This window comes from Acomys russatus, chromosome 24, assembly GCF_903995435.1.
Source record: "Acomys russatus chromosome 24, mAcoRus1.1, whole genome shotgun sequence".
Taxonomy (NCBI): domain Eukaryota; kingdom Metazoa; phylum Chordata; class Mammalia; order Rodentia; family Muridae; genus Acomys; species Acomys russatus.
The window spans coordinates 49,426,828-49,442,057 of NC_067160.1; the positions used below are offsets into that span (position 1 = coordinate 49,426,828).

General features: G+C 46.7%; 2 protein-coding genes across 4 annotated transcripts in view; one reads left to right on the top strand and one right to left on the bottom strand.

Moving 5' to 3' along the window:
• Window positions 1–15,230, bottom strand: part of Rpl12 (ribosomal protein L12) — a 1,083,577-nt gene that overhangs the window by 169,390 nt on the left and 898,957 nt on the right. The gene's annotated exons all lie outside the window — the stretch shown is intronic.
• The window catches only part of Mvb12b (multivesicular body subunit 12B), a 155,908-nt gene that overhangs the window by 34,182 nt on the left and 106,496 nt on the right, over window positions 1–15,230 (top strand). For all 3 annotated transcript variants that reach the window (XM_051166254.1, XM_051166256.1, XM_051166255.1), the window contains exon 3: window positions 14,711–14,818. In XM_051166254.1, the coding sequence (XP_051022211.1) occupies window positions 14,711–14,818 (108 nt within the window). The remainder of the gene's footprint in view (window positions 1–14,710; window positions 14,819–15,230) is intronic.

The window sequence follows — 15,230 nt, forward strand, 5'->3', positions numbered from 1 at the left end:
GCCTAAAGGACCATTGGCAGCATCCTCAAGTCTGAAAAGTTCTCTAGGCTCATGTAGCTTTTTAGTAAAGAAAAAAAAAAAGGGTTGAAGAATTCACACTGCTCCAAGGTGGCATTGCGTACCCCAATGTCTCTCAGGCTTCCAGCTTCGCCTGGGTTCTAGCATAGGTATGGATAACGGCCTGGGAGTACTTTTCAGCTTGCTTTTCCTGTTCAGCACAGGAAAAGAGCTGCATCTAAACTGAAAGGCTCGTGCACGTGGTGTTAGTGTGCAACTGCAGGGGGTTCTGCTTTGTGAATGTAGTAGAACGTAAGTCTGTTACTTCTGTGACATGTGGGTTCTTTCTGATAGTTTCCCACTGCTATGAAGAATATTGTAATTCATATACTTGGGCTTCAGGCAAAAAGTTTCTTCCTGGAAACAGTTTTTGGGTAGTCATGCTGGGTTCTTTGTACCTGCCTGGGTGTAGAGAGGTGTTCTCTGAAGTAATATGACAGATGGGGCTCTACTTTGTGGCACAAAAAGTCCAATAGGCTGACTTCCAGTGCACATAGAGTCTTGTCAGATATTTTCTGTGAATAGAATTCACTGTTATTTTGAATTTGCATTTCCTTCAGAAGTGAGCTGTTTTCTCCTATGGCTTCTCCATCTTTCATTTAAAAAACAGATGATGATGATGATGATGAAGGAGAAGAAGTAGAAGAAGAAGGAGGAGGAGGAGGAGGAGGAGGACTGATGTTTAGTCTGCATGTATACCTCTGTGAAGGTCCTGATCCCTGGAACTGGAGTTAACAGTTGTGAGCTGCCATGTGGTGTTGGGAATTGCACTCAGGTCCTCTGGAAGAACAGACAGTGGTCTTGACTGCTGAGCCATCTCTGTAGCCCCAGCTTTGTTTCTTAACCTCTCTCATTTGAGGAGTTCTCTGTTTCCTTATTTGGGCTGTTAACCCACATCCGTGGTTGTGTACTGCTTACGCTCTTAGCTGTGCGTGTGATACACATGTGTGATGTCTTAGTTAGGGTTCTGTTGCTACGATGAAATACCATGACCAAAAGCAAGCAAGCCGGGGAGAATTTCACACAGAGTCCCATAAAACAGTTCCTCATCAGAAACAGTGAGGACAGGAACTCAAGCAGGGCAGGACCCCGGGGGCAGGAGCTGATGCAGAGGCCATGGAGGGGTGCCACTTACTGGCTTGTTCCCATGGCTTGCTCATCCTGCTTTATTGTAGCACCTGGGGGACCACCAGCCGAGGGATGGCTCCACCCCCAGTGGGCTGGGCCCTCCCCCTTTAATCACTAATTAAGAAATGCCCTACAGCCCACTCTCACAAAGGCATTTTCTCAATTGAGGTTCCCTTCTTTCCAGTGACTCTAGCATGTGTCAGGTTGAAATGAAACTAGCTAGCATATGTGTTCTTTGTAGCTTGAGGTCTTTTATTTTGTGGCTGGATGGATAGTCCCGTCAGTGAGTGTGAGTACTTGAGTTTCATCTCCAGAATGCCATATTTAAAAAAAAAAATTTAAATGGGTGTGTTAGTTATATTCATTTAAGCCTGGTATTGGGGAGGCAGAGACAGGCAGATCCCTAAGGCTCACTGGCCATCCAGGCTAGCCTACTTGGATAGTTCCAGGCCAATGAGAGACCCTGTTTCAAAAATAACAATGGAGGAGCACCTGGGGGATGACAATTGAAGTTGTCATCTGATCTGTCATGCACTCACACATTAACACACATATCTTAGAGGAGTAAAATTCATCAGAATCCTTGCACAAATGTCTACATCTTTAATCATTCTGTCTATTAAAGCAAAGGTCTCTCAGTTTCTGCTGAAGGTTTTCAAGTTTTGCTTGAGTAGCTAATTGCTCTGTGGTGGCTGGAGTAGTGTCTTCATGTTGACTGTCTTTGCCTCCACTGTAGAGGCCACAGATGCTCGGTGACTAAGAGGGGTGGCTCTCCTCTGTATGCCCACCAGCTGGCAAACTACTCCCCACAGCTCTGTGAAGGCCTGGGGCCAAGCCCTGACCTGGCCATCTGGGGTGTGGTAAAAGCCAGGCACTTGTGGGCCAGGCCTCTTCTCTCTGGCAGCCTCTCCTGAGTCCTAGGGTTTCTGATTTCTACTCTCTGCCAGGAAGAGCTTCGTCGGGGCATGTACACCGCACACCACCTGCTGAGATTAAGGGTCTGCTTCTTTCTATCCTGCCCAGCCCAAAGGCCATCTTCTCTGAAGCTGCCATGCTGACACCTGAGCACTGAGTGCGGAAAGCTGCCATGTGCATGCCCTGCCATGCCAGGCACCAGGCTTGCACTCTGTCTTCCATTCTTAAAATGTCAGCAATTTGTCAAATATCTGAGTGCATATTACTAAGACTTTTGGCTAGATACTTGGGAAGGTGTCCACTGGATAAAATAGGACCCTTGGGTTGAGGGCCAGAGATGACACATGTGTACCATGTGCCACATCACATGCTAAGTGTTTTAGGGAGACACAGTTCGCTTCTCAGTGTATTTTAGAATAGTCACAGTTATCTAACAGTCACCAATATCTAATCATAGATTGTTGTTTCTGCCTCCCTGCCTCTCCTGCCTCCCCTGCCTCCCCTACCTCCCCTACCTCCCCTGCCTCTCTGCCTCCCCTGCCTCCCTGCCTCCCTGTCTCCCCTGCCTCCTCTGCCTCCCCTGCCTCCCCTGCCTCCCTGCCTCCCCTGCCTCCCTGCCTCCCCTGCCTCCCTGCCTCCCCTGCCTCCCTGCCTCCCCTGCCTTCCTGCCTCCCCTGCCTCCCCTGCCTCCCTGCCTCCCCTGCCTCCCTGCCTCCCCTGCCTTCCTGCCTCCCCTGCCTTCCTGCCTCCCTTGCCTCCCTGCCTCCCTTGCCTTCCTGCCTCCCTGCCTCCCCTGCCTCCCCTGCCTCCCCTGTCTCCCCTGCCTCTCCTGCCTCCCCTGCCTCCCCTGCCTCCCCTGCCTCCCCTACCTCTGATAACCACCTCCCTCATTTCTATCCCTAAGGATTGTCTCCTTTGGGACATTGTAAGAGAATAGAATCACACAGTATGATTGTGGCTGTCTTGTTTTACTTAGCATGGTGTTTCTGTGATGTGTTATATCAGGACTTCATGCCTTTTCATGGCCCAGTAATATTCCACTGTGGCTAAATGCATGATGTCCATTAGATGTCAGTGGACATCTGTGTTGTTTCCACCATTCAGTGACCATTGTTAGAAAAAATGAAAATTCCAAATGTTCAATTTTACCAAGGAAACCTGCTAGCTCAGAGAGGCAGAGAAAGCACCCAGCTGACTTTTGTCTTTAGCTTATAACCTGAAGGAAAATGCCAAAAGCTTGCTAGCTCACTTGACAGCCCTGGAGGAAAAAGCCAAAAGCTCTTTCTTCTTCTCCACAATGTCTTAAATATCCTTCAGAGTCTCTCCTTTCTGTTTGATCTCTGTCATCTGGTTACTTGACCTAGGGTTAACTTTATTAACTCCTGTGTACAGAAAGCTCTTGGATTAAAAGTGTATGCTAGGGCTAAGCCACACCATAATCACCTGCTTCCAACAAACAGAAAGTTCTTAGATTAAAGGTGTGTGCTAGGGCTGAGCCACACCGTAATCACCTGCTTACAACAAACAGAAAGTTCTTGGATTAAAGTTGTGTGCTAGGGCTGAGCCACACCGTAATCACCTGCTTACAACAAACAGAAAGTTCTTGGATTAAAGTTGTGTGCTAGGGCTGAGCCACACCATAATTACCTGCTTACAACAAACAGAAAGTTCTTGGATTAAAGTTGTGTGCTAGGGCTGAGCCACTCGGAACACGAAACAAGTTTTTACATCTCATAATCTCAGGTTCACAATGGGGTTAAATATCCTGCAACAAGTGGCTTATTTTGTGTACATGTTCTTGTGCGCACGTGTTTTCAGTTCTCTTGAGCATATATACTCAGGGGAGGAACTGCTAAGCCCTACGATGATACTATGAGGAACTGCCCTACCATTTTCCACAGTGACCATGCCAGGTTACAGTGCCAGCAGGGTTCCACTTTGTCCGTGTCCTTGCAATGTTTGTTATTGTCTGTCTGTCTGTGATCTCATAGCAGATACATGGTTTTCTTTGTTTTATTCAGTCCTTACAGATAAGCCTATGGAGACTACACATTCATATTCCCACGTTCTGATAAGGCGGAATGAGTCAGTATGACTTTGGGAAACGATGTACGCGAACAGCCGAGTCGGGACTTGAACTCAGATCCAACTCACTCCAAAAATCCCAGTTCTGTTTGCTGGTTTTACAGAGGCTGTGCTGTGCAGTGGGGGTTCCTTCAGCCAAAGCCAGCCATCAGACCGGTCTAGCATGAAGTTGTGTTGGGGTGGTGGGAGCCCAGGGAGAGAAGGCACGTGTGAGAAAAGAGTGATAGGGAGCAGGCAGGCAGGTCATTAGGGATGGGAAGGTGAGGTGTCCTGAGAGAAACCAACTCCGAGGCTGGCAGAAGCTCTCAGCCTGCAGGATAGAGCCATGATGCGTTCGTTTCATTTCTAAGAAATATTAGTCATTTCAGTAGAAAGCCTGTGACTGACTTAAGCTCTCCAAAATTATGAGAGGATGTAAAAGCAGCCAAGAGTTCGTGATGCCAGACAAGGGGGCCAGCCCTGCCCTCGACTTCACCTGGGGCGCACCTCCCTGCCTCCTGGTGGGCCCAGCCTGTCTGCGGAATATGAGGCTTCTGCAGTCTGACCTGAGCCAAGTTGCCATGTCTGCAGGCTTTTGAACTGTACAGCGTCAGCCAGAAGTTGCCCCTGGAATGTCTGCAGAATTTCCGGGCCCGTCCCCCGACACCTTCCACTGTTCTGTCTGCCAGATTCTTTTTTGAGTCATGGGTGGGCCTTCCTGAAGCCGCAGGTGTGAACTGGGTACCCATGAGACTGCTCCTCCTGCTCCCCAGGACAATCTGTATTTTAGATGTTTACCTGGGCACTGGCTCATTTACAGGATTTTTTTCAAGGTCTAGTCCAGCAGATTTTAAATTTCTCACCTCATCAAGTTAAGCTTACAATTGTTGTTTTTCCTACTAAAGCTGTAAAGTACTCATTGACCAAAAAAAAAAAAAAAGTGACATACAATAGGAAAGCAGGAACGGTTTAAAATGCTGTTATTATGTATTCATTTGCACGTATTTGTGTGTGGTATACATGTGTGTTTTCATGTTTCCGGGTCTGAGAGCATGCTTGGATGAGTATATGCGTACATGTGGATGCCCGAGCGCACTCTGCTGCTCTCCTTGATTGTTCTCACTGACTCTGGAGCTTGCAGTTTCAGCCTGTGTCTAGTCAGCTTGCTGTGGGATTCCCTCGTCTTCATCTTCTGCACACTGAGCTGGAGCAACAGGCTGGGTTCCGTGTCCATATGGCTTTTGTGTGGGTTCTGATGACTCAAACTCCAGGCCTCGTGTTTGCCCTGCTGAGGTCTTCTGACCGAGCCATTCCAGGTGGCCATCACTCCCAGCCCTCAGTATGTCTATATGTATGCATGTGTCCCCACTCTCAGCTGTTAGAGCGAACAGTGCTTTGCACTGTAGTTTCTAGGTCTTTTTCTGTGTACATCATTCCTAGGCTGCCCTGCAGTCCTAAGAAACTTCTCAGCTGGTCCCTTCTGACTAGGAATGGAAGTTTGCGCCCCCCCACCCCCGCCTCATCTTCTGCAGGAGGGCTGCCTCCCTCCCTGCTGATCTCCAGGTCACTTTCTTGCCATGCAGAAGCCAGGCTGAGCTGCTGCTGCTGAGCACACCTCCCTGTCCCCTCCAAGTTGCTGTCTGTCATCCTTTTTAAAAAAAAAACTTAATGTAAGGTATTGCGTAAACTCATGTTTATGTGTGTGTTGGTCATGTGTCTTTCCCTGTGAAAAATGTGCCTCATGCGGTCCATGAGATGCTTCTCTTTCAGGGGCCGGGCCTCAGAAACCAGGCATCCTCAGTGAAGGGACACTGACTAACTGACCATGTTCCCTGATCATGGGACTTGTGTGTGCTCCAAATTTGTGTTGGTAAGGATGCCAAACTCAGTTAGCTCTGGCTCCCTCCCCCCCCGCCCCCCTCAATATATCTGTTTGTGTTTGTGGAGGTCAGAGGACAACCTATTGTAGTCACTTCTCTCCTTACACCATGTGGGGCTCACGGATCAACCTCAGTTTATCAGGTTTGACAGCAAGCGTCTTTGCCTGCCAAGGCTGCCCCTCTTGTCGCCCAGCAGTGATGGCTGTGTTTGTTCTTAGAGCCTCCTTGCATTGAGTGTACCAGCCCCTGCTTTAAATATCAGCCATCAGTTTGAAAAAGCCCTGGTGAGTTCTCCTTTGAGAGCAATGACTTGCCAAGGCCAGTGGCTGCTCAGCCTTTGTGTGGGTCTGCACCATTACTGGCTGATATGTGTAGCCTGCCTTCTGACTAGAGTGTTTGCCTTTTTCTATTGCCTTATGAAAGCTCTCCACACATATTCTCTCATGTGCTTTTTAATAAGCCATTTCCCTCTATTTAGCGTACCCTGGGCATGGCCCACAGGCATACGTTACCCTTGAACGTACTGTATTTGTGTAGCCAATACTATACTCGCTGTGCCTCAGTCTCCTTATCTATACCCCAAATTGCAGAAACTATTACATATTCATTTGCAGTTTCACCTCGTCATGCATTGCTGTGTGAACTGTTGTGGTCCATGAATTAATTGCCCTGGTGATTTAAGGAAAATAAATAATGTGTGGTGAAATAAAACTGAGGGAAAAGGCATTTGGACCTCAGATGGACCAACATGCTACCTCTCCCTAGGCTGTAGCTCAGAATCTTCCTGGTTTCAGTGAGATTAATCCTTCCCTTGTCTCCCTGGCCTGAAAATCTATGGTATGCACCTCTCTCTGGGCTTCTGAAGAGCCTAAGGACAGCTGGGTCTCATGGATGTAGAGATCTTTCAAACCACTCAACTTCCCCCTTAGACCCAGGTCTTACAAAATAAGGAAATAGTTTGATGTGAAAATTTGTGTTGCTGTGTCTCAGTCTGTTTGCAGCTGCTACGACAGAATGCCACAGACTGGATGTTTATAAACAGTGGAAGTTCTTTTGCTCTGGGTTCTTGAGGTTGGGAAGTCCAAAATGGAGGGATCATGTCGCATGAAGGCTTTCTTGTGGTGTCTTAGTGTAGCAAATGTCACATGATGGAGGTTCACAGGGACGGTATGAGGTAAGCATCCCATTGCCACAGCATGTCGCCCATGACAGCATCAGGAACCCCTCTCCAAGGGCAGAGCCCATTTGGTCTAGGCCACACCTCTTCATCCTCACAGTACAGTGGCTTTGGAGGAAACACTGAACCACAACAGTTTCACGCCCCTGTCATCAAAGCAAAACCCTCAGAGCTGCTGTGTCTCCAAATGTGCCTCAAGCGTCCCTGCCTCTGTAGCCTTCAACACCTAGCTGATGTGTCCAGCTTCCCATCAGCATAGTGAGAGCTGGGGAGTCTTTAATGTGGCTCTCCCTGTCTGTCTGGGTCCTTCTCCTGCATTATGGAGAAGCCTGCTGGTGGCTTGTCAGATGTCCTGAAGGCATTTTCCCAGGCTGTGGTCCCAGGTGTCTGGGTTTGGCCCTGAAGCTGAGCACACTAAATGACTTGGAGTAAATTTGCTGCTACACTCGTGTACAGTTATCTAAACTGAGGTGGAGGGGATTCCCTATGTCATTTGGCTGTTAGGGCCCTTCAGGTGGCTTGCTTAGACCAGAGCCCAGCAAACAGTACACTGTCAGCAGACTGCTGCCTTTTGCCCAGCCCCCAGCCAGGAAGAGAGCATCCCACTAGGCTCTGGTCCTTTATATCAAGATTTAGCTGCTTGATATGCCCAGCGGAAGGTCGCTCGAACACTGCTCAAAGGGCTGCTGGAAGCCTCGGATAATCACTCTTTCTGACTGCAAAAGGGAACTGTAGCAAGACTTTTCTACTTTGTAGGTTCTTATTTTTCTTACCCTTTATCCTCCTCCATCACTAGATAGGAGAGAAAGAAAGAAAGAAGGAAGGAAAGAAAGAAAGAAGAAGGAAAGAGATCCTTAAATCTAATTTCTTTCTTCTTGTTTCTTCATTGCTTGTAGCTGGTCTTGGCTACTTTGTGGGTTCTTTTTTCCACACCCTTTATTCCCCCCTCCTGTTTCACCTCCTATCACTAGATAGGAGATAAATAACATAACATAACATAACATAACATAACATAACATAACATAACATAATATATGGAGAGAGAGATATTTTTGAATCTAGTTTCTTCTTGTTTCTTCTTTGAGTACCACTAGTAACAAACTGCAATTAATCCCCTGAATGACCAACAACCACCAACTTCACCTTCCCGTGTTCTAGCATGTATATACCCTCTGAAAAGTCCCCAGAATTCCAACATACCATAATTGCAGAAACAATCTGCAACTGGCAAAACCACACACCTGTTAGAACATGAGACTCCTCATAGTCAGCTGCTATGAAGCAGCTCCATAGCCTTGGATTAAAATGAAAATATATTCTTAAAATATTTCTATGGTTTTTAAAGATATTCTAGATTTCTCCCAAGAATTCCAGAATGCTATATTTCCCCATTTCTTTTAAGCCATTAATTATTTTGGGTATAGCAGGAAATTATAAACAGAGACATATTTAATGAACTAAACACTTTTCCAGTCAGTGGTCAAGGTTTTCAGGAGACTACTCTTCTTCAGTTCTAATCTTTATAAATTTTATAATTTTGATGGTATCTGCAGCTTTCCATTTCCTGTGGAAATATAAACAAGTCCTCACCTTCACTTCAGAACTTTTACTGACTTCCATTCTGATGTTGTTGTTTTTTTTGTTTGTTTGTTTTGTTTTGTTTTGTTTTTTCGTTTTTTGAGACAGGGTTTCTCTGTGTAGCCTTGGCTGTCCTGGACTCCCTTTGTGGACCAGGCTGGCCTTGGACTCATAGCAATCCGCCTGCCTCTGCCTCCCAAGTGCTGGGATTAAAGGCATGCACCACTACACTTGGCTCTTGATGTTAACACATCCTTATAATATTTATAGTGATTTAACTTACCCCTTGGCTGAAATAACTTGTACTTTTTGCTGTGTGGCCTCGGTCTGTTCCCAATGGTAGAAAATTACCTTGACTATCTCTTTCAAGCTCACTGGTCCAATGGCAGTACTTGCCACATTACCTGGATGCCCCTGGAAGCCTAGGCCTTCTTTCTAGTTTATATTTAGAAAAATCATTGCCCGTATAGATGCCTTGTTCACAATTTTGTTGCAAAGACCCACAATTTTTCTTGCAAATTTCCCACAAAGTACGAGGCATTTTTAGATCTGAGACCTTTAGCAGATTGTTCACAGTCTCTTTGCAAATGACCATGTTTGCTGCTATTGAAGCACTGGGAATTTTGCTATCAGAGACCTCTAACTATACTTGACCTATTATATTAGCATGGTACGCATTAGAACCAGTATCAGTCATATTCCTTATTCATTCATCTATAGATGCTGCTCATCCTTTAATGTATAATAACTTTTTAACATTCAATATTTGCACTTTCATACACTAAGGTCTCTATCAATACCTGTCTTGTGTCAGGGTCTGATATGGCTGTGTTCACTGCTAAGTCTAGTCTTTGTTAAAAAAAATCAGTGTAGGCTTCTCTGAAAGCCTTGTGTTATCTTTGTAAATGAGGTGGATAACCCCCCCTAACCTTGGCTCCTCAACTTTGTCCCAAGCTCTTAAAGTCACTAAGTGACATTGCTCTATAGTGGCATCATCAAATTGGATCTGTTCTTGTATAGTGGAGTATTGCCCTTTGCCTAGCAAACGATCTTTTACTATAGTCATTCCCCTGGCTCTATTTCACTGTTCTGTATTCATGACTTCTTCCCTCCACCATGTTAACTATGACAGCTGTGGTCTGGCCTCTGTACAGCTGTTACCAATCCCTTCCAGTCTTGGAGAATAATTCTGTTTGGAGTAGCCCAGTTAATCAGAATTTATTTCACATAAGGTGAATGCATCTCATATGAAACCACAGCCTCTTTAAATGCCTTAGAGCTGTCATTTCTATAGGATGCCATCCTATCTTGTCCTAACCTTCTTCCACACCATTAGCAGTTCCTGGGGTTGTTGATGGTGGTGATCGTAACCAACCATCCTTCCTTCCACTCTGGCGCAGCTGGTGCAAGATGAGCCCTTTCTTTCGAACAGGCTGTTTCATCAGATTGTCCACCTGTTTTTTCAGATTTTCTCTGACCCAGCCACCCTCCAGCACGGTTTATTTCCCTCTTTCCTCCTGTGGGAAACTTCCACCCTTTTTATTCTCTGTTTCTCAGTGCGTCTTGTTTCCCAGGGGCCTCCATCTCCACTTATAACCTCTCCAGATGCATTGCCAACTCTGTAATCCTTTCAGAAAAGAGAGTAGAGTGACCCCTTTTGTTGTCCCCTTTTGTTGTCCCATTTCAGGCATTTTGTTTGTTTGTTTGTTTGTTTGTTTGTTTTGTTTCTCAGGCCCCTCCATTTCCACACACAGTTTTTTAACTGCTCAGTAAGTCTTTCAAACTTTTTTGAAACTATATACGAAGAAGAAAATGAAAGAAAAGAAAAAAACAACAACAGAAAATCCCCTCTGGGAGCAAAGCAGAGTATATCCCAGCAGTAGCAGCTGCAGTAAATGTTTTGCTGGTGTCTCGAAACAAAAATCCATTCCTTCGTCCCCTGCTGTTTCTTCTACGGTGTTTGAAATCAAATTCCCCATTTTTACCCTTAACTTTTGAGCCCCACATTGAGGTGCCACTTGTAGCTGGTCTTTGCTACTTTGTGGGTCCTTCTTTTTTCACACTTTATCCTCCAGTTTCACTCTCCCTAGGAGAGATAGAAGGATTGGGGGGGGGGGGAAAGGTGGGGCAGGAAGAGAAATCCTTGAATCTAATTAATTTCTTCTTGGTTTTTTTGTTTTGTTTTGGTTTGGTTTGGTTTGGTTTTTGTTTTGTTTTGTTTTGTTTTGTTTTGTTTTTTGAGCACCACTACTAACAAACTGCAACCAACTCCCCTGAACCACCAACAACCACCAACCCCACCTATTGGGGCTCTAGCATTTATATATCTGAGGAGTTCGCAGATTTCCAGATGTCACAAAATTGCAGAAACTATTGGTAGCAAAGTCATGCCTCTGCTAGAGCACAAGGCAGATCATAGTTAGCTGCTGTGGAGCAGCCCCATGTTCCTACATCTGGGATTAAAACAAAGATGTATTCTTATAATATTTCTGTGTTTTTAAAAGAAACAAAAATTCCAGAATTCTCACTACAGGCAACCCATGAACTCAAGCCAAGGAAGGAATGGGGGAGGCTGGGCTTATGAGGTCTGTATAATCCTGCTGTCCCTGTCACCCCCTCTCAAGATTTAGGGTACCTGAAGGTAGACGTTTGCAGTGGAGAAGGCTAGAATCAGACATAGTCAGCAGTTGGCAAATGTGTTGATACCACCTAGCAAGGCATGATGAGATCATGTGCTGCTAGAAGAGCCAATGATTCTGATACCATAACTGTGATCCTTTGTCCAGGTCTCTGACTTTTGCAAATTAGAATATGCCTTTATTTTAACAAACCAATATATGCATACACAGTATGGTGGTGGCACATGGCTTTAATCCCAGCACTTGGGAGGCAGAGGCAGGAGGCTCTTGGAGTTCAAGGCCAACCTGGTCTACAGAGAGAGTTCTAGGACAACCAGGACTATACAGAGAAACCCTATCTTGAAAACAAACAAACAAGAAAAACAAAAAGTCAAAGCTAGGCCAGGCATGATGGCACACACCTTTAGTTCCATCACTCAGGAGGCAGAGGCAGACAGATGCCCGTGAGTTTGAGGCCAGCCTAGCTTACAATAGTGAGTTCCAGGCCAGCCAGGGCTACTGAGAGACGCTTTCTTAAAGAGTCAAAGCTTCTGGCTCACATCAGCACTCAGGAAGCTGAGACAAGAGGATCATCAAGAGTTGAAAGTCCGCCTGGGCCACAAAGTGAGATCCTGCCTCAATAAAATAAACCAGAACAACAAAATGAAAACCTAAAATATAAAACAAAGCAAATCATGGACGCCTGCCAAAGGCTTATGAGAGAAGACGTCCATCCAGACTTCCCAGAGGCAGCTGCTCCTCCACTCTGGGGTGTTTGGTTGTTTTTCCCTCTGCTACTTTATCTCAGTAGTTTGGTGATGCTGTTTCTTTCTTGAGTTGCCTATTTCAGATGTTCTGTGTTCTTGTCACCCATGTGAAGCAGTGTCACAGATTTCTGATACATTTCTACCTAGCGGTCACATCTGTGACAGTGTGAACACTGGGTACCACTGAGGAAAGCGGTGTCCTCAGGGCACCTGCTGATTCTAAGCCTGGGTGCTGAGGACAAGTCAGCCTCCTTCAGACCTGGAGGCATGGAGTCAACAGCAGCCTTGCTGGGATCAAGGCAGGGAACAGACACAGTGCACAGAGCAGTGGCCACATGTTGGGCAGCAGGCATTTCGTAGAGTGGTGAGCTGGGAAGAGGGTGGGTAAGCCTCCTGCTTAGGCTGGTGGGTTCAGTCCTGCGAATGACACTGCTTAGGAAAGCTGCATGAAGCATGGCTTCTTACACTTGCCTCTGGTTAATTGGTTGCCTCACTCACCCATTCCTCTAGTGAGCTTCCATTGAGCCTCCTTGAATCAGGCACAGGTTTTTGTTTTTTGTTGTTGTTATTGTTTTTTGTTTTGTTTTGTTTTGTTTTGTTTTGTTTTGTTTTAGAGACAGGGTTTCTCTATGTTATCTTGGCTGTCCTGGGCTTGCTTTGTAGACCAGGCTGGCCTCGAACTCTCAGCGATCCACCTGCCTCAGTCTCCCAAGTAAGTGCTGGGATTAAAGGCATGCACCATCACACCCAGCAATTAGACAGTTCTTGGTCCTGGCAAATGGTAGGGGAGGGTTCATGTTTTAAAAACCAGAATGAGTCCTGGAGATGGTACAGGAATCTCGGGGCTAGAGGTTACAATTAACCCCCGTGGGACAAGTTAGGACTTTGTGAGTGATGGTGTGACATTGTGTTAAGTACCTGGCTCCACATCAGCCCCAGGGTCTTCATAGTCTAGAAGCACTGAGCCGTCTTTGCACATCTCACTTGCGAGTGCTCTTGCATCCGTGGCACCTCCCGTGATCCCTGGGAAGGGCAGTGTGCTTGCTTTACACAGAACATGGGCTGACTGATGTCACTGGGTTTTAAGTTCGGATCTGCCTCTGGGTTTCACTCTGCCTGTTCTCTGGTAGGTATCCTGGTCCTCTTTCCTCTCCCCACAACTATTAGCTCATCTGGCTTGGGGGAGAGATCCAGGTTAACCTGTAGCTTTGTGTGAATGGGTTGAAAAGTGCAACAGAGACTGTGGGGACTATAGCGTAGGCCACTCCCTAACTGTTGCTTCCCTGGACCCTCCTTCATGCAGCCCTCAGGTTGGATTTGGCACCATACCATAATGATCTTTCTTTTCTTACCCTCAGATTTGCTAACTGACAGTTGTTCTGTCTGAGAAATAAGTGTTTTTTTCTTGTTGGCTGGCTGGCCTTCAGTTTTTCTGGGGCAGCTTCCAGGGTGGCAGCTGGGGCGGGTTTGGGAATTGAGTGGAAATCTCCTGTCTCTCTCTGTGTGTGTGTGTGTGTGTGTGTGTGTGTGTGTGTGTGTGTGTGTCAGAGGCTGTTGACAATTTACAGCACTGTCCTGGGAATAGAGCCACTTTCAACTGTCCTCTGGGAAGGCCAGGGGCTCATCAGATCAAGGCCCATTTCCCCATGCACAGCTAGCCATGGCTCAGTCATAGGGTGGGCTGCTTGAAGCCTGCTCCATGTCTGGGCCACTTGCGAAGCTGCTCCGAGGGTCTCCTGGCTGCTCTGTTGTGATGTCGGTCAGCTGTGTGACATAGCAAGTTATAGGCTCCTCTCTCCAGTCCCCTTGTCAACTCCGTGTACCCAGTACTCACCACTGGATGTCATGCTAAAACCCACCCAGCCCAGTGAGGCAAGTAGAGAAAGGCTCACTTTACCCTGGTGTGTGTAAGGAGAGTCGAGAAGAGCTTCCTAGTGAGACTAAGATGGAATCAACTGAGTCTAGTTACATTCCTATCATGATGTAGTTTCTGACTTTGAATTCTACTTTGTACCAAGAAAGTGCAATGTGAGCCAGTTTCCTGACCTACAACTTCAGCCCCCAACAGAACTCCCTGTCTGACTCTCTCTGGCCCCCATGGGCAGGAGGTCACATCATCCCCACCACAGGGTATGCCCCTCGCAGGTGCGTTTCAACCCCATGGGGCTTTCTTCCGTGCCCTGTGCCCGCCCCGTGTAAGTGCCAGCAAACAGCCTAATGTGCTGACCGCCCAATCCCTTTGCAGCCCATTACAACAAAAGCTATTCTTCCCTCATTAGAACCATTTCTGTCAGGGTGTCTTTAATCAATGGCTTCCCCAGGGACAGTATTTTTAGAAGTTGTATTTTTCATAGTCTCCCCTTTTCCCTTTTGGAACCGTTCTTCCCTGTGCCGAGTGTGGCGCACTAATGAGATGCCGGGAGAGTTGGGGCCAGTGCTAATTGGAATAGGTAGAGACGCTGCCCACGCAGCGTCCAGTTCCACCTCATCTTACCCGTGACCCTCTTCTCCATCTCCCTGCTGCAGGTTGCGCAGACAGCAGATGGCGTGGATGCTGACCTTTGGAAGGACGGCTTATTCAAGTCCAAGGTTACCAGATACCTGTGTTTCACAAGATCATTTTCCAAAGAAAATGTGAGTCTGGTGGCGGTTCCCGTTTGCTGAGTGGGCAGGACTTAATTTACATTCCAGGTTGGGGTTTCCTTTCTTTTTCGTGTGTGGTTTATGTTCATTGCTGTATTAATTTATCTGTGGTTTCAGTGAACAGGCTGGAATCAGCAGCCAGCACCGTGTTTCATTTATTAACAACGTTATTAACCACATCCCCAAAGCACCGTGAATTCCATTAAGATGTGATCTCCAAAGGACACCAGGAGATTTCTCTCACTGCTCTCTCTCTCTCATTGGACTATTATTCCTGCAAGTGACAACACACTGGGACCGTGGAGAGAGGGTCTTCCAGGGCAGTGGCTAGACCTGTACACAGGGAGGTACCCCATGGCTGTCCCCAGGCATGACATGGCTTTGTTTCTAAAGCGCCTCTGTG